General features: G+C 37.1%; 1 protein-coding gene across 1 annotated transcript in view; it reads left to right on the top strand.

Annotated features, from left to right (window-relative positions):
- Smchd1 (structural maintenance of chromosomes flexible hinge domain containing 1) overlaps positions 1 to 23,670 on the top strand; it is a 102,792-nt gene that overhangs the window by 65,065 nt on the left and 14,057 nt on the right. Inside the window, exons 29-42 of the mRNA XM_051190924.1 lie at positions 2,255 to 2,422; positions 4,008 to 4,133; positions 5,841 to 5,920; positions 6,123 to 6,280; positions 8,006 to 8,121; positions 9,125 to 9,189; positions 12,435 to 12,522; positions 13,036 to 13,167; positions 13,414 to 13,566; positions 17,989 to 18,115; positions 18,264 to 18,383; positions 19,769 to 19,854; positions 21,232 to 21,354; positions 22,300 to 22,490. Of these exons, the coding sequence (XP_051046881.1) occupies positions 2,255 to 2,422; positions 4,008 to 4,133; positions 5,841 to 5,920; positions 6,123 to 6,280; positions 8,006 to 8,121; positions 9,125 to 9,189; positions 12,435 to 12,522; positions 13,036 to 13,167; positions 13,414 to 13,566; positions 17,989 to 18,115; positions 18,264 to 18,383; positions 19,769 to 19,854; positions 21,232 to 21,354; positions 22,300 to 22,490 (1,733 nt within the window). The remainder of the gene's footprint in view (positions 1 to 2,254; positions 2,423 to 4,007; positions 4,134 to 5,840; positions 5,921 to 6,122; positions 6,281 to 8,005; positions 8,122 to 9,124; positions 9,190 to 12,434; positions 12,523 to 13,035; positions 13,168 to 13,413; positions 13,567 to 17,988; positions 18,116 to 18,263; positions 18,384 to 19,768; positions 19,855 to 21,231; positions 21,355 to 22,299; positions 22,491 to 23,670) is intronic.

Below are 23,670 nucleotides of genomic sequence, written 5' to 3'. Positions count from 1 at the left end.
ATTGGGTCTTGGCAATGCTGGGCATTGTAAGTCAGAAAAAGGCATTCCGCAGATGCTTTTTACTTGACAGGGTAACCGTGAGAATAGCCTCCTGCTGTCTTTCCTCACTAGCTCTGCCGTTAGTGTTAGGCCATGGTTTCTTCTGCCAAAAACTGTGGCGTTATCTCCCTTCAGTTCTGTGTGCTGATGAATGGGAGGATCAGTGCATGGTTGGTGATGCTATGTATGTATAGACAGTTTGTGTGTGTGTATGTATAGACAGTTTGTATGTATGTATGTATAGACAGTTTGTATGTATGTATGTATAGACAGTTTGTGTGTGTGTATGTATAGACAGTTTGTATGTATGTATGTATAGACAGTTTGTATGTATGTATGTATAGACAGTTTGTGTGTATGTATGTATAGACAGTTTGTGTGTATGTATGTATAGACAGTTTGTATGTATGTATGTATAGGCAGTTTGTGTGTATGTATGTATAGACAGTTTGTATGTATGTATAGACAGTTTGTGTGTATGTATGTATAGGCAGTTTGTGTGTGTGTATGTATAGACAGTTTGTGTGTATGTATGTATAGACAGTTTGTATGTATGTATAGACAGTTTGTGTGTATGTATGTATGTATAGACAGTTTGTATGTATGTATAGACAGTTTGTGTGTATGTATGTATAGACTGTATGTATGTATGTATAGACAGTTTGTGTGTATGTATGTATAGGCAGTTTGTGTGTGTGTATGTATAGACAGTTTGTGTGTATGTATGTATAGACAGTTTGTATGTATGTATAGACAGTTTGTGTGTATGTATGTATGTATAGACAGTTTGTGTGTATGTATGTATAGACTGTATGTATGTATGTATAGACAGTTTGTGTGTATGTATGTATAGACTGTATGTATGTATGTATAGACAGTTTGTGTGTATGTATGTATAGACTGTATGTATGTATGTATAGACAGTTTGTGTGTATGTATGTATAGACTGTATGTATGTATGTATAGACAGTTTGCACACCATGCGTGCTGTTCTCCTTTTGACGTCATTGGTCCTGAAGTGTAACATGCTGTTTTATACTGTCAGTATTCCCAGGCCATTAGATTATTCCCATCAGTATATAAACATGCTTGTGGTGTGGCTTATTCTAAAAAATTCACTGTGACACACAAATGGTGCATAGGCATATATGCAGCAAAGCACTCACACTCATAAAAGTAACAGACTACTATTGTGCCCCTTGTCATAGTGCAAAGATTAATAGCTAGTTTCATTGGCTCAGTAGGGTGTGGTAACCACGAAAGTGTCACCTTGATAATGGGAAGGCATGAACAAAAACAGTGACGATAGCTGTGTCTTACTGTGCACGGTGTTCAGGAAAGACTTTGTTGTTAAAGCATGGTGTCATCTATGGAAATACCCAGAGAAGAGCCATAGTGAAAAAAACAGAAAGTGAGGGGAAAACTCAAGAGCCAAGTTCTTAGTCAGGCTTGCTTAGTGTGCTTGCTTTGGGGGTTAAAGAAAATCACAAATATAGATTGAGCATCCCTAATAGAAAATTTAAAATATTCTCAAATCCAAGGAATTTTTGACTACTAACAGGACACTCATATTTAGAGTATCTCATATTTATAGACTAGGAGTCTTTTGGGGATGGGGGGGGGTGAGACATGGTTTCTCTGTGTAGCTCTGGCTGTCCTGGAACTCACTCTGTATACTAGAGTGCTGGTATTGAATGCCTGCACCCCCAGTGCCTGGATAGATTAGGAAGCTTAACCAATTCATGCAAATATTATGAAATTCAGAGAGCTCAGTCCAGGCTGGTTGTAGCATAGTGGCAGCATGAGGGAGCAGAGATTGGCCAAATCTGTTTACGTTCAAGGCTAACCTAGGCATCTCTTTGTGTTTGAGACTAGCTTTGTCTACATAGTCAGTTCCAGACCAGCCAAAGCTAATAGACCCGGTCTCAAACAAACAGATACTTTTAGAACAACTCCAAAATTTAAAACAATTTGGTGTTAATCATTTTGATTAAAAAATAACCTGTAGAAGAGGAGGGGGAATTATGAGAAGACAAAGTAAAGAGAGTTGTGGTCACAGTTGACAGGGCAGAGAAAGATGCCATTGTCCACTCCTGAAAACAGGATGGAGTCTGCAGTGTTGGTGTGGGTTTGCTCTGTTACCCAGAAGAACAACAGGTGAGTGATGCAACATTTGCCACCTGTGCTTTCTCAATGTGTGTGTGTGTTTCACTAGGCCAAAACACAGAGCATAAGTGTGCGAGGCATCAGGTTTACTCCCGGTCCTCCTGGGCATAAGGATCTGTGTTTTACTTGGCGAGAGTTTTCTGACTTTATACGTGTGCACCTTGTTTCTGGACCTCCAACCAAGCTGCTTCTCATCGACTGGCCAGAGCTAAAAGAGGTATGAAACTTGATATCTTCATGGGAATAGTTAAGAGTGCAGGCTCCTTGCTTTCAGAGCCTTTGTGGACTAGAACAGATAGACTTTGTTTTAGAAGAAATAATAATTATAACTAATAGTAACAAACAAGGTAAGTTTTTTTTGAGACAGAGAGGGTTTCTCTGTGTGACAGTTGAGGCTGTCCTGGATATAGTTCTGTAGACCAGTCTGGCCTGGAACTCACAGAGATCTGCCTGCCTCTACCTCAAGAGTGCTGGGACTAAAGGTGTGAGCCACCACTGTTGTTATTTTAAAAAATAACTTGAAGGAGAGAAAGACACCATTCAACAGAGTTCAACGAAGGGTTTTTTTTTTGGGGGGGGGGGACTTGCGAAAAGGGAGATAAAATGGGAGACCAGCCTCCAGGGACAAGAGTGGGAGAGAGGGAGGAAAGGGAGAGAAGGGATGGGAGGTGGGCAGGGGACATATGAATTGGCACAGGTGCTGCTCTTAGTGGCAACCTGTCGGATAAAATGTACAATGTGAAGTGACAAAATGGATTTAAAACATATGTATTATTTTACATACTTCCTGTTTTATGGTGATGACATTTTTAGAATACAATGTTTTTTATTAAGAATTTCCCTTACAAATACATGTATTTTAATCATATTCATTCCCCTCACTCCCCCCCCCCCAATTCAGCAGTCAGAGTGGGCTGGATCTGGGGAGCCCTATCTGCACGCACATTTAGGAAGTAGATTAGACTATATAGTGAGACTCACACCAACAGTGGAGTGGACAGTGTATGAAGCTAGCAGTGATTTATAAATCCAAGTTGTTTATCATCTTTGGTGTTAGTCATTTGTAGCCTTGTAAACCAAGCATTGTATATGACCACTGTTGAGATTCTTATTTGTTTGGATATCTTATTTCTAGCAAAGCATTACATTTGCTGCCATTTTTGGCAACCCGCAACCTAGTTTGATTAATTAGTAAACTCAGATAATACAGGAGGGTGAAGGAAGTAAAAGAGACATGGATAGGCGTGAGATGATCAGTCAGCTTCCATGTTTTACTCTTATTTTCTCCCACTTAATTTTGAATCTTACATGAGATTGATGCTTTGTGTGGTATCTTGCTGAATAACATATTGTTTGGATATACCATTAGTAAGTACATCATGGCATCAATGTGTCCTTTGGATATACCCATTAATACATGACTGTATGGATTTCTGGAGTTGAACAAGCTTTCCATACTTGCTAGAGAGAAAACAAGAAAGAAGCATTTGAATTTACAGTGTGGATTGTTAGTACCATCTTTAATCATGGGCTAAATGTTGTTGGTAAATGCTATTGTGCAAAAGCTTGAAAACTGACAGAAATGTCAAACTACAGATTGGTGCTATAAGCACATAATGTAAAATACTGTTTTTTTTAATCTTTACTATAAGATGGTCATTTATGATTCTTAAATTGGCTTTCCAGAGTTTATTTTCATTGATGAAAGAAGTGATTCTAAATGTAACATGATAATACAAAAGTAATTGGATTGTTTGACACATACTTGTTTGTGTTTATTAAAATGTTTGTATCTGTTTCAGTCCATTCCAGTCATCAATGGAAGACAATTACAGAATCCTCTGATTGTTCAAGTTTGTGATCAGTGGGATAATCCTGCATTAGTCTCCAATGTTAAAATAAATCTCATAAAAGCTAGCAATTTAAGGGTAAGTTTCAAACTTCCTTAGATAGTTTCCACTGAAAAGCCTGTATTTCAGGGTTGGAGAGATGGCGCAGTGGTTAAGAGCAGTTGCTATTGCAGCGGACACAGGTGTAGTTCCTAGCATCTATATGGCAACTTAACAATCTTTGCTATTAATCTTTGCAATATGATCTGATACCCTCTTGTCTCTGCAGGCATGAAAATGAAGCATAGACATGCATGGAGACAAAAGCACCCATAAAGTAAAAATCAGTTAATCTTTAAGAAGAATTCTGTGTAGCTTAGCAGGAAAGTGATTTCTAGAGTGCATAAAAGTAGCATCTCCTTACCCACCGCAAAAATCAGCACTTGATACTCATGATGGTATCAGGTGTCACATTTCCTTCTCTCTTAAAAGATGCAATCTCTTTTAACCTTTACTAATTAATGCTTTATATAAATCAGAAAGTCTATACTAGACAACGTGAAGTTTGTAGCTTGTAACAGTATAGTGAGGTGCCATCATTGCTCAGCTAGGACAGTTCCTCTCGTATTACAAAGAGCTCCCTGAACTTGGGCAGAGATGCTAGTCCTGGGCTGGATTGGTTTCTAGGGTGATGGTCCTCTTTTCACTCTGTTTCCCTGGGGCAAGGATGAGAGCACACATAGTTTAGCTATTACCTGTTCCGTGTGTGTCAGGAGAGCTGGCTGTTCAGAATAGTAGGAAGCCTCTGGTCCTTTTTTTTGTTTTGTTTTAATTTTTACTATGCAGCAATGAATTGAAGGAAATTTGTGCCAGTCATTTCCAGGAATGCTTCTGAGACTATATTCAGGTAGTTCAAGTATCTGTCTACAGCTTCTGAGACTGTTCAGATAGTCTGAGTATCTGTCTATAGCTGTCTTATAAATAGAATAGAATAACTGGTGTACAAAACTGGCAGAGCTCTTGAATTTAATTAATTCTGACAGAATCCCAACCCCCATTACCCAGGTTCTCTAAAGTTTATTCTAAAAATTGATGTGGGAACTTAAAGTACCAAAAAATGTAACATGGTAGTTATGGTCTGCGTCCTTAGTAAATAAAGTGATGAGAATCAGTAGAGTTTTAGAACTGTCAAAGAAGACTCTGAGATTATTACTATAAAATGTGATCTAAGACATATCTGAGTTAGGAACAAGAATTTGGAGCCTGATAGAAAAATGAAAAAAATTGATTACTGATAATTGATCCAAAGAGAAATTAGACAAGATAGAGAGATTTATTCCCCATTTTTCTCTTCATAATCACTGCCTTTTTTTTGGGGGGGGGGTCAGCCTGTACCTTTGTAAACTACTATACACCACAAAGTTAAGCGGTGAGAGTTTAGCTAGCCTGGTCTACTGAGTGAGTTCTAGGACAGCCTCCAAAGCTACCGAGAAACCTTGTTTCCGGGAAAAAAAAACAAACAAACAAACAAACAAAAGAACTAAAGAAAGAAACCTGGTTTAAAAAGAATTTGATAGATTTCCAGATTTGTCTTTTCTTCTTTTTGTTTGGTTTGTTTCGTTTTTTTGAGACAGGGTTTCTCTGTGTAGCCCTGGCTGTATGGAACTTGCTCTGTAGACCAGGTGGGCCTCAAACTCACAGAGATCTGCCTGCCTCTGTCTCCGAGTGCTGGGATTAAAGGTCTAAGTTGTCACTGATTGGCTGATTTCTAGAATTTTCTAGTCAACCTTTTTGTTTTATTTGTAGCTATTACCTGCAAACCAGCAGCATAAAACGGATGATAAGGGCAGAGCTAATCTGGGGGTGTTCACTGTTACTGCTCCAAGGTAAGAACTGAAAGTTTTGTGGTTCTTACAGAGACTTATTTTTCTGAATTTAAGAATAATAACTATTTAGCATTAGACAAGAATGGAAACAGTAGGAATAATAATGTTTTCTAAAGAAGTTAATTTTTATATTAATTTTCTGTGGTTTTCAGTTATAACAATGTAATTTGAATCTTGCGCCTCTTTTTTCTACTGTTGTTAGGGGAGAACATGCTCTGCAGATTAAAGGCATCTATAACAAGAGCACCATAGAAGGACCTACGATTAAATTAATGATTGTTCCAGACCCTGAGAAGCCCATTCGGCTCAATGTTAAATATGACAAGGATGCTTCTTTTATAGCAGGTGGCACATTCACTGGTAAGTACTGGAGAGTATTAAAATAAATCTTTAGTGATAATATCCCGTATAGTAATATTAATGGAATAAATTATGTTTGATACTCAGCATGATAAAAAAGTACATGTCATTGCCTTTAAATGATAAACAAAATACATAAATACATAAGTGTTGTAATTTTAAAAAGTGGCTCTAGAAAGACACCAGAGTTCAATCGGAGGGTTTTTTGTTTGTTTGTTTTAATTAGGGTAAAAGGATTATAAAAAAGGGGAAAGGAGAGGAGGTAGACCTGCCTCCAGGGGCAGGAGCTGCTCGAGAGGAGGGATGGAGGGAAGCGGAGAGGGAGGAAAAGGTGGTCAGGGCCCTTTTAAAAAGAACACAGTGAATGTGCTCAGGTGGTGCTCTTCGTGGCTGCAGCTGAGGGCGGATCCTGTCAGGACCCCAAGGACAGGCCAGTGCAGACGCCTGAATACTAATAAGACTGGGCGGTCCTTTCCCCTCGCCCTGTGGTTTCATGGTCCTTTGATTTTAAGGATGACTGGTGTCTGAGATAAGTGCTGTAATCAGGGGCCACAGACTGGTGTCGCACTTGAGCTGAGGCAGGATTGCAGCAAATTTGGGACCAACTTTGTCTACAGAGTGAGACATTCTCACAGGAATGAAAAGTGGTAACTAGTATGTAGCTCAGCTCTGTTATATAAGTTGTGATATTATCTTAAAGCCATTGAACCCAAGACCATTTAGCTTAAACTGTGTAGAAATAAGTTATATCAAGATATACTAAAGAGTCTCAGAACAACAACCATCTGCTAAATAGCTACTCAATTAGAGTCTTGGTTTTAGTCATGAATATTACAGGTTTCAGTAAATACAGACTAATGCAGGACGTGACTTAGTAGTCATATACTCTGACTGTTGTCAGTAAGAAATTAGCATGTCCTTTACTGAAGTATTTTCTACAAATTTTCTCTTCTCTTGAGAGGTGAATGCCCATGTGTATTTATGCATCAAAAGAAGCACAGAAAAAAGTCAGGATTAATATCATTTAATAGTAACTTCTAATAATTAAAGTACACATACCATAGGCTTTATACTTCATAAATTTTGTGTTCAATCTGGGCAGAATAAAACTTATTTCTTTGAATTTATAAAATATAACAGGTACAAAGTGTTGCGTGTAGCTCGTAATTGTAATGGGAGTATTGCATATACTACATTAGCAACTTCATCTTTTTAAAGCATTAAAGAAAGAAGTTTTGTTTTGTTTTGTTTTGTTTTTGAATCTGTGTAGCCCTGGCTGTCTTGGAACTCACTTTGTAGACCAGGCTGGCCTCAAACTCATCTATCTTGCTGCCTCCTGAGTTCTGGGATCATAGGTGTTGCCCGAGAAAAGTAAAATATTTTTGTTCTAGAAGTACATACGGCACACAACATTGTGACTAGTTGGCCTCATTTTTAGGTACTAAGCACATACGGTCATGCTATTCTGGTTTTCCATCCTAGCCATGGTTCCATGGCAGACTGAACCATGAGAAGGAAATGTAAACATAAATTTGTTAGATTTGTCTAGGAGAACTTGATGTTCAGACTCAGCCCTAGAAAGTTTTGCGTCATAATTAACAGTTATCTAGAATCGTTTTTGGAAATTCCTGGTTAAGTAATGGTCTTTCTGTTTAATGTCTTTGAATAGTGTTGCTGTCTTTACCACAATATTGCTATTAAGTAAATTTTATGTTTACATGGCAGATTTCATGGTTAGTGTGATCTCTGAAGGTGGTAATGTCATCAAAAATATTAATCCAACACGCATTTCCATGAAGATGTGGAAGCTGTCCAGTGGCATGAGCCAGCCACCACCAAATGTGAGTAATGGCATGGGGTTCAGAAACTAAAAATAATATCATCTGTTTGGCCATCCTAGCGTGGTGGTACATGCCTTTAATCCCAGTCTAGGGAGGCAGGTGTCTGCGATTTTAAAGCCAGCCCCGTCTACCTAGTGAATTCCAGAACAGCCAGGAGTACGTAGGAAGACTGTCTTAAAATAACAAGGGAGAAACAAAAAAGTGACGGAGAAGTAAAATAATTTAAGTACTGTTCATCTAATATATGAAAAGTTGCCATCTCAGCATGTCCTCAGAATTTTAAAAGTTGAGTCTGTCATTCTCTGACTAGTTAGTTTGTGGGTATTGTGCTGCATGCGTGTGAGAGTGTAAGTCCATGCACACCCATGCTTGCATGTGAGGTTGCTGGAGGAGAGTGCCGGGTGTCTACCTTTGTTGCTCTATTCCTCTTTATTCCCCTGAAATAGGTTCTCTCGCCAACAAAAGCTCACTCACTTGGCCTTGGTGTGCGTGTTGCCTCCACCCCACCAGTGCACTGTCCACTGGTGAACACAGCCATGGCCACCTTTTATGTTACTTCTGGGATTTGAACTCAGGTCCTCATGCCGACACAGCAAGCTGATATTTCAAAATCATTCAATAATGAGAGGGAATCTCTGCATATCCTCTTTTAGAAAACCACATTTCCATTTCTCAGTAGTCCCTTGTAGCCATTGGCTCCCTATATTGTACAACATGAGATAACTCTTGCGTGGAAATCATAATTGTTAGAGCCACCCAGTGTAATACCCTTTTCAGGGTCGATGGTTCGTATCAATAATCTGTTTTAAAAGCTGGCTTGTTTAAAAGCCTGAAAGTTACCCGTGGGAAAATCTGAGTCTTTACTCATTTAGGACTAGCAGCTGTGTGGTACCTGTAAATGTGTAAATTCAAATGCAGTCTGTTTATTTTTTCACATGTTTAAGTTTTCATCCTGCATATATTGTTAACATTTAATTGTTTTCTCTCCTATTCCTCTTTCTAGGCAGAAACATTTAGTTGTAGTAAAATAAAAGACAATGACAAAGAAGATGGCTGCTTTTATTTCAGGTACCACTTAAATCATTTAATATTTTTATGTGTGCTCAGTATAGAATAATTCCTTAGTGGTATTTGCAGTCCTTACCAAAGGAAAAGCAGTCCATGATCAAGAAAAAAATGTTAACTTTATGTCTTAACATCTTTGTTAAGAAGCTATTTGGAGAAAGGCATGCTTGCTTGACTTTTGTTTTGTTTTTTAAAATATTGCTCTGTAAAAATGGCTTTGAGGAAGGATGTTGTGATTTATTAGCATTAGAATGTAGAAAATCCACAAAAAGAATTTCTTACGGCATCAGAGCACTTTTAGTATAATGGTTTATTTAGTGTGTATACAGGTGTGCTCAAAGGCCACAGGTGGGTACAGCTGCTCTCTATTGTTCGCCACTGTGTTTTCCCGGAGGCAGGGCCTCAGTGAACCTGCAGCTTGACATTTTTGATAGGCTTGCCCGCTAGTGAGCAGTGCTGTGCTTGTAAACTTACAGGACCACACCCATCCAGGGGTCTGAACTCAGGTCCTACGCTGTACAATGAACGGTTTACCCGCAGAGCTGACTCAGGCTGGGCTTGTAGCCTCCTTAGTTCTGGGGGTTCAGTCATGTGACACCGCGACTTCTGTTAATATCTTTGTTCATTGTGAGGCTGGTGATTGCAGTCTTTGTGATCTTTTGATCAGAAGTTCTAGGTTGAGACTTTCTTTTATAATTAATCCTCTTTTTAAGTTTTTATATTTGAATTATAAAAACATCTTCCATATTATGGTGTTAGCAATTTCATGACAATTTGGTTTAATGATTCACTAGTAGGAGGACCCACTGGACTTAGCATAATTTCACTCACTGCTGTGAATTATTGTGGGAAAGGTCAATGTCTACAGAGAGAAGACTCCTGAGATGATATATCCAAGAGAAAGCAGTTATTGAGGCTTCAAAGTTTTCTCCTGGTGTGTTTTAATTCTCCAGTATCAAGTTATGTGGGGGAGCTGATTAGATTTTTATTGGGGGTGCTGGTTTGGTCAGTTCCTGAGTGACACATAGCATATTTGCAGGTTTCCAGGAAAAGCAATTTATAGCAGGAACTGTGGTAGCACATGTGTTTGAATCAGTATAAGCGAAACTGACAAGTACAGAGTAACTCATGAATCTAACCTCACAGACTACAGACAAGGGTAAACACTGAGCAGATCTTTCTAGGAGCAATTCATTCAGATCTGTTGTATTAATGCTCTTTACATTCATACCTGGAATTGGTTCTGCTTTGGTATTTGGGGTTGATTTTTCTTTGGGGGGTGGGGGGAGAGTGGGCAAACCTTACTGAGATTGAGTCTACAGTCTATTACATATTATGATAAATGCATTCTCCCTGAACTACACCCCAGTTATGATCATTCCCTTAGTATGTTCTATAAATTTAGTAATCATGATGGTTTTTTTTTTTCAAACTATGAATGCAAGATATATCTATTCTCCAGTGATAGTTGTGTTATAAATCCAGGGAGTAGCGATAGCTCAGGGATTAAGAGTGCTTGCTGCCCTTCCAGAGGACTTGGGTTCAATTCCCAGCACTCATATATTGGCTCACACTGTCTATAACTGTGGTCCTATAGGATCTGATACCCTCTCTGGTGTGCCCCCCCAAAAAAAAACCAGACAAAATTCCCATATACATAAAATAAGTAAATTAGTCTTTGAAAATTAAAAAGAAATCATGAGCAGGGCAGTGGTGGCGCAGTCCTTTAATCCCAGCACTGGGGAGGCAGAGGCAGGTGGATCTGTGTGAGTTCGAGACCAGCCTGGTCTATAAGAGCTAGTTCCAAGACAGGCTCCAAACCCACAGAGAAACCCTATCAAAAAACAAAACAAAAAGATTTCTGCCCCAATTTTCACCTACAGTTCTTGGTCTTTTGTTTTACCATATAAATCCTAGAAATAATGCAGCAGGTTCCAATAACAAAACAAAATGCCCATGGTAAAACTGATTGGGATTTTGTGAGAAGTCTGAGAGCATCTTCCATTCTCCACGCTGTACTCTTAGTTTCTTGAGTTTTTCTTACAGTGTTTTATAGGTCTTTTTCAAAGTCTTGCACATTTTTCTCTAAATAGTTGGGTTTGGGTTTTGTTTGTGTGTGACTTTTTTGTTTCTGCTTTTTACAGTATTTTTAAGCATTTTTGTGTTCTGTTTATTGTGCGCATAGAAATCCAGTTGGTTTGTGTCTGTTGACCTTGTAGCAAGTATCTGATCAGCTCCTTAATTTCTAGTTTTGTTTGAAGTTTTTTTCAAATATCTTTAAATTGTGATAGGTTTGTTTGCCTTTTCTTCCTGATGAGTACTATTTGTTGGTTGTTTTTTGATTGGTTGGACTTGCCCAGAGAGAAGGTTTATGTTTCCTTTTTTTTGGTTGGAAATGAAGATGATGCAGAGTTGGTGTGCACTTCTTTTAGAAATCCATCTGCCTTAGGTTCACATGTGCTCTAGAATTGGCTCCCAGGAGTAATTCAGTCTTAAGAGTAAAACTCAACACTCAGAGCTCTCATCTTATTTTTTTATACCCTTTAGCTGTCAGATTCTAAACATCTGTAAGCAACCTTTTGATGTTGCTATTTGCTTTTTCAAGGAAGGTTTTTATTTTTCATTTTTGGTTTTGTTTTGGGTTTTTTTTTTTGGATTGTTTTGTTTTTGTTTGCCTTTGAGGGCAATACTGTTTAATTTTTATTATAACTTTATGACTTTCATTATGGTTGAATATGGTTCAGATAAACCAAGTATATCTCTAATTAGGCACTGGATTTCTTATTGATAATTAAGTCACAATAAACAGATTGAATATATAAAGTCGGACATTAAGAATAATGTCTGAAAAGAAAGTCACATGGAAGGTTAGTAAGGTTGCCTATAACTTTGGAATTATAAAACTGTTAGTTGGGAATTGATAATGTAGAAATGAAGCAAAATCCAAAAGACACATAATTGTTCATGTTCTCTGTGTTTACTTTCATATCTTTATGTTACTGTTATTTCTATTTTTACTATATCTAGAACCTTTGTTCAGGATCTTGTTTGAACAAAAGGACAGGTATGAGGGTCCTAGGAGTAAGCATGCATGCATATATATACATATATGTAGATATATGTATATATGTATAAATTATATATATGTATATATGTATAAATTATATATATGCATGTATATATGTGTATATATATAGATATAATTTTTCACTCTTTGTTAAAAAATTGTTTTTACCTTTTTATTTTAGGGAAAAAACAGTCCCTAGCAAAGTTGGGACCTACTGTATACAGTTTGATTTTATGATCGATAAAACACATGTGCTCAACAGTGAACAGGTTTGTATACTTTAGTTTTATCTACCATGGTATTTACTCACTTTTATAAGTGAACTATTTGGTTTAAAGTGAACTAATCATTAGATGTGAAAGTCACTTCCCTACTCACAGGAGTTATTTCAAGACCCAAGTGGGTCTCTAAAACCATGAGGTAGTACTCAACTCTGTTTTCTCCTATACATGCTTTCTTATGACCAAGTTCTGAGAGATTAACAACAATAATAAGAGACAATAATATATGAAATAAGATATGAAATTTTATAAAATAATTCTAGAAATTTCCACTCGATATTTGCAGTGCAATGATTGATAACAGATTACTGAAACCATTGCAAGTAAACCTGCTTTAGCAGGGACCTTTATAATTTTTCAGAAAAAATAGGATAAATGTATTTTAAAGATATTAATGGAAGTTTTTGAGGATTACTTTTTATTTATTATATGCTGCCCTTTCTCTCTAAAATAATACGCATAAGAGTGCATTGCAATATGAATTTTGCTTTTGTTTTTAAGGTTATAATTGATGTTCTACCTAATCAGCCTATGAAGTTGGTTCCTGATGTCCAACCAGCTACCCCAGCTGTTTCTAATGTTCGGTTAATTGCCAACAGGACCTTGGTCAGAGATCTGCATCTCAGTATTACAGTAATGTCCATGTCTTCTTCAAATATTAAGAATTTAACAAGAACAATTGGCTTTGCTATTCAGGTTCAGAATGTCTATTACAGAGTAATATTGATAATTGAGTTTAAACCTACAGGAAAAGCTGGAAGGGATGAGTTAAGTGTTGAACTGTCAATGAGTAGAGAATGTGTCATGTTTCTGATTTATACATGCTCTTTTCTAAGTCGTCTGTCTTCTAATTAGTTCTTTTCCGTTGTGTGTTGCAAGGATAATTACGGTAATCATACTGGAAAGAACTTGGTTGGTACTGTAGTAGCTACCATTAAAGGTTTTAATGAGGAGGATACGGATACCCCACTCTTCATCGGGAAAGTTAGGACACTTGAATTTCCCTTTGTGAATGGATCTGCTGAAATCACAGTAAGTTTCTTAGATCTTTTCCAGCATCCATAAAATGTACTTGCTCCTTGTATACAGACCTAGGAAATTGTTCTGATGTTTTATGTTAGTGTAGTAAATTTAAAATCAGTTGAAATATTTGTGATTTTGCTATTGCAAATTGGACCCAGAACCATTGTTACTCAGGTTCTTTCTCTTATTGTGCTGATTTTTCAACTTCAGTGACAATGTAATGTTTGTGTTTTGTTGTAAAGTTACCGGCATTATACAGATAAACAATAAAATAAAGGTGAGGTAAAATTTTAGTAAATTATTAGCCAATGATCGTTATTTTTCTAAAATGAAATATTTTTTTAAAATGCAGTCTAAAAAAGCCTCTTTAAGTAATTGCTATATTGTTAACCTACAGAAATAACAATCACTGGCCCTGTAAAACAAAATCATCTGAAGTTATATTATGTACATGATGGAGGGGTATTAATTTTTGAGGATACTAAATTTTATTAATAGAACAGTACCAAGCTTTTGAAGAATTTTCTATCTTGTTCAGTTTATTTTCAGTATATTCTTTGTTAAATAAAAGCCTATGTCATTAATAAAGTGACTACTTGTATTCTCATCAATCCTTGGTATAAATTTATTTCCTTTCCAAGGTTTATTTTTATCAGAAATGTTTCTATCAGCTTTTTTCTATGTGTTGATTTAGAATGGTTGATAGATAAATAGATACTGATTTACTGATTAATTTAAAAAATTACTGGAAAGACAAGTGAGTGGCCATAAGATAATACATATATTTTTAAAATACTTAAATTTATATTTCTAACAAAACTATTTGTCCATCTTTTGTGTTTGGGGGGGTGTGCTTTCCAGGATGGTCTTAACGTCATGTCTTCCTGCTAAATGCTGGTTTACAGGGATGCACCACCTCTCCCAGCATTACTTGAAACATTGGATATGAAAAGTTGGGTTTTTTAATTCTTATCAAATTTGTAATTTATTTTTGGGGCATGGTAATGTAGCCTTGACCCTGGCAGGGACCAGGGTACTCAAGCAGGAGGGTTGGGTACACACTGGGTAAGGCCACCCTTGGGCAATGTGTTGAATCTTTGTCAAAATGAAGTTAAAAGTGCCCTGGAAGTGGCTGGGGCTGTAGCTCATTGTTAGAGCTGCAGTGGGAGACCTCTTTTGTCCCCAGAAGGATTCTTGGTTAAAGATGGGATAGGTTTCGTTTTCAGTATTTGTTTTGTTTTTAGGGTTTTTGTTTTGTTTTTTATTTTGTATATTGGTGGCACATATATTCACAGTGATCAGTATTGTTTTTATATTTTTTTTTCTTTTTTTTTTTTTTAATCTTTAAAATAGGAATAGAGAAATGGCTCATCAGTTAAGAGTAGTACTGGTCTTCCAGAGGACTGGGGTTCAATTCCCAGGTCACCACCACCTAAATTCCAGGTCCAAAGGATCAGTGCCTCTGCCTGTTGGCCATCTTCACTAGAGTGTACATATCCACATCCAGGCACACACATAAGCAAAAACAATTTTAAATTGTTTTTTAAATCTTTAAACAGACAAAATTATCTTTATTTTTGTTGTTTTTCCAATTCATTAATTTTTTAGAGTCTTTATTGAGTAGTTCATTGTGTACCAATAAGTGCTATAGTACCTTTTCTTATATTTTTGTTGGCTATCATTGTGTATAATCCATTTCAAATCTTACATTGTTTCAATACTTTAGGCTTGTAAGAGTCTCCCAGCTACATCTATCCTAGACTTGGTGGTCTATTGGGCAGTGACTGACCAAAATGTTTTCATTAACTGAACTGTTACACTTTAAAAGTATGCAGTCTTTGTGTAAAGGTCTTCACTTGCAATGTGGAAAGTAAAGGGTTGGTGTCAGTCTTTGTAAGGCCTGTGCAGTGGCCTCTCTGCTCAGTCTGCTTTGTGCCAAGCCACTGGTTTTAATCTCTTCCTATTGAACTATTGAAGACAAGTGCCACTTGACGCTGCTGTCAGCTCTTCACAGTTGCTCTTATTACAGTGGAGAATGAGGTGACTTTCTCCTACACTGTAATGAAATTAAACAATGAAACAGTCAAAGTTTTTTGACATGCAAAGTGAGCTGGAGTTGGAAGGGCACACCTAGCTCCATTTTCCTTGCACCTCCTTCTTCCTCCCCATGTATATTTGAAATTGTACTGTCTAGTTAGAGCAGAGATTTAGCTATTTGCCAAAAGCTGCATATAAAGTCTAAACTTCATGTGTCTGGATCTTCCCTCACCACCAGAGGTCCTTACTGTTCCTCCGAGTAAATAGAAGAGTCTTGTCATGTTCCACAAGTTCAGTGCTCATTTATGAGAGGAAGAGTTAGTTGATATTTGTTTCAGGTTTATTTTGGTGCTGGGTGCTAGGAGTTGGACATTGTGTCTCCATCTACATACTATATACTGCTATATTCTTGTACCATCCTTTGTTTTAAATCATGACCTGACATTGTAATTTATCAAGTTCATTTTATCATTTTATAGTCTATATTATTTGCCTAAGTGATCTGAAACAGTCTCATCTCATATGTCAAGTTCCTGTTCATATAGTATATTTAACTTTATTACAGATTAAGCTTTTTGGTAAGCATGTTATAAAAGTTAAAAGAAGTAACTGTATTGATGAAAACAGAATTAAAACAAGTAGTGGTATGTTGGTAATTTTGGCACTAGATCATGGATATCAAATACCTTGCTACCTAATTCTATAATAGAAAAAGTTTAATGGTTAGTTAAAGAGGGTTTTATCGTGTGTGTGTGTGTGTGTGTGTGTGTGTGTGTGTGTATACATACATACGTACATAGATTAATATATTGAACATGGTTTTGAAACCTGACAAACTATAGAATATTTTAAAAGGCATTCTAGTACAAAAATAAATGAGTAATTTTTTAATGATTTAGAATAAATGGCCATTAAAAACAAAAGGGATGCTCAAGAAGCTAGTTGAAGTAATAATTATTAGAGCTAAATGCTGACCCTCACCAGGGGGATTGGTGTTTTTATGCTTTGCTGATGAAAGGTAAACTGATATAGCCTCCCCCCCTTTAAGGGAAATTTGATATCTAGTAAAATAAATTTTTAATTAGTTATATTTCTTATCCTAGAAAACAAATTTGTCAGGAAAATAGTCAGTGATACACTTTTTTTCATATGTCCCAGGAAATTGTTAAAATTTTAAGCTAACTATTTACTACCCAAAGACTGAGTGCTATTGTGTAACTTATCTGTATTATTCATAAGCATTTTAAATCTGCAACATGTTATGAATTGCCATTAATGAATTAAGTTTAAGCAGACAAGTTAAATTGTGTGTTACTTTTAAAATAGAAACTATTTTTATGTACTTACATTCCTCTGTCTGTGTGTGTGAACACATACATACATACATACATACATACATACATACATATATATATGTGCATACACACACATTGCTGGTAGCTTTTAAAACCTGAATAGAACTGAGAATTGGCCTATTTATAACTTATGTTCCTTAATTTTTAAGAAAAAGAATTATAAGCTGGGTGTTGGTGGCACAAGCCTTTAATCCCAGCACTCAGGAAGCAGAGGCAGGGGGAATCTCTGTGAGTTCAAGGCTAGCCTGGTCTACACAGCAAGTTTCAGGATAGGCTCCAAAGCAATACAGAGAAACTCTGTCTGGAGAAACCAAAACCAACCAAACAAACAAAAACTGTTTACAGAGCAAGAAAAAGAATTATACACGTTAAGTTTATAATTTAGATTTTTATACTCCACAGTGTTCTATCAGTTTAGGATTTTTAAAAATTGTATATTCTGAAGAACAAAGAACTTCAAGTCTTTTTCTACAGAAATGAAACTATATTTGAGTTAAAATATAATTGCATCAATTGGTAGTTACATGCTTTGATCGTAAGCTCAGATATACTAATTTGTTGTGAATTACAGAAGAAAATACAAAACTTTAGAAAGCAAGTCTAAGCATTTCCAGGAGCTTCTTGTCTGTCACCTGGGACTGTTATCCCATGGTGACAGCTGCAACTTAAACTCAGCTTTGTGCTTTGAGTATTTCTTTGAGTTGTTTTTATAGCTTTCACTCCATCAGCTATTTTACCCTGCCTCAGCCTAAAGGTTTGGTTCAAAATAATTTTACAGGTCAAAATCAAACCTTCTCCTATAATCTCCCACTGTATGTAACTTTTGCTCAGTTGTGCTCACTACATCATTTGGTGGCTCTCCAGTAATATCCAAGGTAAAATGTTTGTGTGTTGTGTGGTGGCGCTGATGGTTTAGCGATCTGAAGAGTCAGCCAGGGTTTTTCATGTTTGGATTTTCCTGCTTGTTTGGTAGCCATTTTAAAAAGAGCCATGTCTCTTTTTAAAATCTTGTTTTTTTATTCCCTTATCACTTACACAGACTCTAGTGCTGGCCGAAAACAGTCCTGGAAGGGATAGTACTGAATATTTTATTATCTTTGAGCCTCGGCTATCAACTTTACCAAGAACATTAGAGCCATACAGCCTGCCATTTATGTTTTACAACGGTAAGTCTTGGGGAAATAGGTTATTAAACTCTGTTGTTAGTGGCACTTCAGGTAAGTTTGTTTTGCTTCCCATATGCATGTTATGGCATGTAACATGGGAAAAGTCAGTTTCTGAGTTACTTAAATTATCTGAATTTTTTTTCCTTAGATGTTAAAAAGCAGCAACAAATGGCAGCACTTACAAAAGAGAAGGACCAGTTATCTAAGTCCATCGTCATGTACAGAAGTCTCTTTGATGCCAACAAGCAGCTTGTTGATGAAATGAAATGTAAGTCACCTGTGTTCAAAAGTAATAAAACCTTAGGGCTTTGAGCAGGTGAGGCGGTGGGAGAGGCCATCTGTTTCCTTGAAATAGAAGTGAAATGGTAAGTCCTGCAGAAGGTAAGGACAGCTTCTTACATGAAGCTTATTTTAATTAAGCTTGTAGCAGACATCTGTGGAAAATTTCAGGCTTTTGACTACATTGATGACTAACTTAACCTAGTTCTAGCTTCTGGTAAAAGTTGTCACTGGGAAATGATAATTTAATTTTTAGTGTTAATCTTAAGCTCTTTGTATTTTATATACCATGGTAACATGTGGGTCCACAAGCACTGAAAATGAAATAATTTATTCTTCAGTTAGTCCAGAAAATGTTTGCTATCTTTTAAAGTAATTGTCATGTACACATAAAATAAAATAATAATACATTTGTTTAATTGTGCTCTGTTACCTGTTTTTCATTTGTCAGATGTTTTTACTGTGGGTTTAAATTTGTGTTTTATACTTTTTTCCTTTCTTCCTTCCTCATTATTATTTGTTTGTTTGTTTGTTTGTTTATCAAGACAAGTTTTCTCTGAGTAGCCCAGGAAGTCCTGGAACACACTCACTCTGTAGACTATGCTGGCCTTGAACTCACAGAGATCCACCTGCCTCTGCCTCCGCCTCCTGAATGCTGAGATTAAAGGTGTGCTCCATCAACACCCTGCAAAAGGTTCTTTTATTTTACATGTATAGGTGCTTTTCTGTGCCTCTTGCCCGCAGAGACCAGAAGAATGTGGTACAGGCAGTTGTGAGCTACAGAGTAGTGGGAATTGAACCCAGGTTGTCTATAATTGAATCCAGTGCTCGTTTTGTACAGACTGTTCATAGATTCTTGAATAGACTCTTCTGTCTGCAGTTATGTAGCTCATGTATTTATGTGTGGGATCAAGATTAAATGACACCCAAAATCATAAGAGTTTGCAGTATGGTACCATAGTATCTCCTAGTACATTAATTTTGTTTCTCTTTTTATGTACATTGAACTTTGGGATTTATAGTGTAACTTTGCAGTGATCAGTTGACAATTTTCATTTTAATATCAAACATTAAAAGGAAAAAATAGTTGTAAACTTTTTTCAAAAGCTATATTTTAAAGCCTACTTAAAAAAAAAAAAAAAAAATTAGAGGATCTGGAGAGACGGCTCAGAGGTTAAGAGCACTGACTGCTCTTCCAGAGGTCCTGAGTTCAGTTCTCAGCAACCACATGGTGGCTCACAACCATCTGTAATTACAGTTCCAGGGGATCCAACACCCTCATGCAGGCATGAATGTGGATAAAACACCAATGCACATAAAATAAAATTAAGTTAAATCTTTAAAAAGATGCATTTTATTCTTTTTAAATTTTAGGCCAAGTTGAAGAAGCAAAATTAAAAGAAGCCCAGCTGCGAAATGAACTAAAAGCTCACAATATTGATATTCCTATAGCACAGCAGGTACAACTTCCAAGTGTACATTGTTTTTATTAAATCAACCTACTTATTTTACTAGGAATTCTGTAGACACTGTTGTTTTAAGCTTCATATGTGTGTGTATGTATGTATGTATGTATATAGTATGTGTGTGAGTGTACATGTGTACGTGCTTGTGAAGTCCATACATATACCGTGGTGTGCACTGGAAGTCAGAGGACAACTTTATACAATTTGTTCCTTTCCATTCATGTGAATTGGAGGAATAAAACTTTAAAGACATCAGGCTTGGGGGCAAACTTTTGCCCTCTAACCTCTGCATGTGTACCATGGTACGTATATATGATAAACACACTCAATATATTTGACTGATTTAGTTATTTCATGCCTATGAATGTTTTACCTGCATGCAAATTGTATCACCTGGAACTGGGGCCTAAAATTGGTCGTGAGCCACGTGTGGGTTCTGGAAATTGAACTCTGATCGTCAAAAGAATAAATATGCTTTTTAAGTAATGCAAAACGGTATAGATGACTTCTTAGCTTATTGTCTTCTGTGTGTGATTCGGTGTGAGGGAAAAGGTGACTGTACAGTGTGTTTATTTTTATCCTTTCCTTTAGGTGAGTGTGTGTGATTTTCGGTACACAGTCTTGCTATGTAGTTCAGACTAGTTCATACTCTTTTCCTTCAGACTTGTGACTGCTGGAATTACAGGTGAATACCGGTAGATCTGTGGCTATGCAGTATATTTCATAATTAAAATTTTAAGAAAACATTGAATGGCTAGCTCAGTGGTAGAATGTGAGTTTAGGATGTGTCAGAACCCAACTGAAATCCTAGCATTGCCCCTTTTCCTCCTCAAAAAAGGCTTCTTATCTTTGGGAGTATAACTTACTGATAGAGTACGTACCTACCATGCTGTGGTCTTAGTTTGTGACCCAGTATCCCTGATAAATATATATGATAGGCATTTTCCATCACAATTACTATAGTTTTGTTGCTTATAAAGTAATGCATATTTTAATAACTTTTTCTTTCGCTGGGCAGTGGTGCTATACTTGGGAGGCAGAGGCAGGCAGCTCTCTGTGAGTTTGAGGCCAGCCTGGTGTGCAGATCGAGTTCCAGTACAGTCAGGGAGGAACACATAGAATCCCTCTCTCTCTCTCTCTCTCTCTCTCTCTCTCTCTCCCTCCCTCCCTCCCTCCCTCCCCCTCCCTCCCTCCCTCCCTCCCTCCCTCCCTCTCTCTCTCTCTCTCTCTCTCTCTCTCTCACACACACACACACACACACACACACACACACACGGCCCTATACCTTACTCCAAATTACTGGTTTTCTCTATCCTGGGCTGTCTGTTATTAAAAACAATTGACCTTTTGATAAATTTTCTTTAATTACAGATATCTCACATTGAAGCACTTTTGGAAAAGAAGATAACAGAACAAAATGAACTTAAAAAAAAGCCCAGAAGATCGTGTACTCTTCCAAACTACACTAAGCATGGTGGAGCTGTTTTGGGAAAGGTTTGTGATTCAAGCTTTTTAAGAAACAATCCATCCTTGTTACCGTGTTTTATTTAAATTATGTCTGTCCTTTCTCCCCAACCCAAGTCTGAGGATTGAATCTGGAACTTCCTGTTTACTAGGCAGCACTTACTACTGAGCGTCACCTCCAGTCAGCATATCTTATTTTCTTACTTCTTCCCATTAATGCCTTGTAAGTTGGAAAACTGGGGCAGACATTGTGATATGTCTAAGTGGGAGAAAAGCGTTATCATTGGGCAGGTTTGTGCTACCAGGTCAGATAAGGATAAAGGGCAGGTCTGATTATACCCACACAATCCTTGCACAGGGTGCTTGTGACAACAGAAGTATTCGCAAGTGAGAAAATGATTTGTTCTAATATCCAATAAAGCAGTGATTCTTATCTGTAACATTGACATTTCATTTCTGAAAGAAATATATTTTGAAAGGTATTTTAAATAATATGCTGAATGAATCTTGCAACTTTTTTTCATTACATGTCTTTCAGTGTGCTTTCTGATCCCCAAGACCTTCCCTATTAATGACATTGAAGTGTGAAATAAGTGTATGTTTAATTAGCTTACAATTTTACATTATTGTTGTCTGCATATTTTACAAATTTACTCTTGGTTAATCTATTAAAATTATTTCTAAAAATATAACAGAATAGGTAGTTTAATGGATTCCAGTCAGTGTAACTTTTTGCTGCTTGAGGAATTTTTTTTTTTTTTTTTTAATTTGTTTTGTTTTTCTTTCTGTGTAGTTCAAACTAGTTTCAGCCTGACACCTCCTGGGGTTATAGGTGGATGCCAAAACACTTGGCTGATATTTCTTTATTCATGTTTCAGAAGGGTTTCTTTTGTTGTTGATCTCTGTTGGTAAGACTTTTAAAAATTATGTTTTTGCTTTTTTAACTTCTGTGTGTATTTATTGAAATGGCTTCAGATTGCACATCTAGCGCAAATTGAAGATGATCGAGCCGCGATGGTTATCTCTTGGCATCTGGCCAGTGACATGGACTGTGTGGTCACCCTGACCACTGACGCAGCCCGCTCTATCTACGATGAAACTCAAGGTCGTCAGCAGGTGTTGCCCCTTGATTCTATTTTTAGGAAAACTCTTCCAGATTGGAAAAGGTTAGGAAAAAAAAGTAAATTTTATTGTCTAGTTTATTTTTGTGCAGTAAATGGGGTAAAACCCAGCATCTCACACATGCTCAATACAAGTTAAACTACCGTCTCAATAAGCCTTTGAATTTAAATAATGTGATTTTATTGATATAACAGACTTATATTTGAGTTCCTACTTTTCCTTTGCATCTTAACCCATCCCCATTACAGTCCGTTACCTACGACACTGCTGTTGAATTGGTACTCATTTTAGACAGCATAGGAAGTCAACACATCGATGCAGCTCTGTTGATAAGGGTTTGCTGTGCATACTCATGTGTGTGCATGTATATGCAGGGCAGAGGTCGACCTCGGATACTATTCATTAGGAATCATTCACCTTGTTTTTGACTGGCTTTGGAGCGTACACATTCTGCTAGAATGGCAAACCAATGAGCTTCAGAGATCCAACCATTGCCACATCCCCAATACTGGATTAAAAGTTCAAAAGTTCATGTATGCACTTTACTGAGTTCTCTTTCTAACCCCCAAAGTAATAACTTTTTATGAGAAAACATTTCCATTGAGGAAGGCTTCCTCTGTCTTTGTAATTGCTGAAGACCCAGTGGGCCATGTGCTGAAGAGGAAGCTCAGTCAAAGTATTCATTGTACTATCATAAAGACCTGTGGTCAGACTCCCAGAACCCACTTTTGAAAACCAGATGTGGCACACATCTGTGATCCCATTACTCAGGAGGCAGAGGCAGGAGAATCCCTGTATCTCATTAGTTATCTTGTCTAGCCGATCATTTGAATTCCAGGTTCAATAAGACATCCTGCTCAAAAAATAAACAAAGAATAATCGAGGAAGCCATTTGATTTTGTCCTCTGGTCTGCATACACGCCTGAGGACCACTGAATTTATATACAAGAACTATACAGATCAAGGGCAAGCAGGCCAGCATTTTAGCATGGAGGAGGAAGGGGCTCATAAGCACCCACCCCTTCTGACAATTAATGGCTTTTGAGGTAGAAAGATTCAGTTTTCTTTGAAGGTATGTCCCCTGTTAAGTTGACATGCTCAGTGGCTAGCCCCACACCCATGAGTATATGGGCAGCACAAATTGGACTTGGTGGATTATTTAAAATAGAGTAGGTCAGGTACTCACCTTTAATCCTAGCACTTGGGAGGCAGAGGCAGGCAGAT

Source organism: Phodopus roborovskii, unplaced genomic scaffold, assembly GCF_943737965.1.
Source record: "Phodopus roborovskii unplaced genomic scaffold, PHOROB, whole genome shotgun sequence".
Lineage (NCBI taxonomy): Eukaryota > Metazoa > Chordata > Mammalia > Rodentia > Cricetidae > Phodopus > Phodopus roborovskii.
Note: the sequence above shows the minus strand (reverse complement) of the source record. Positions and strands in the feature narration are given on the sequence as shown.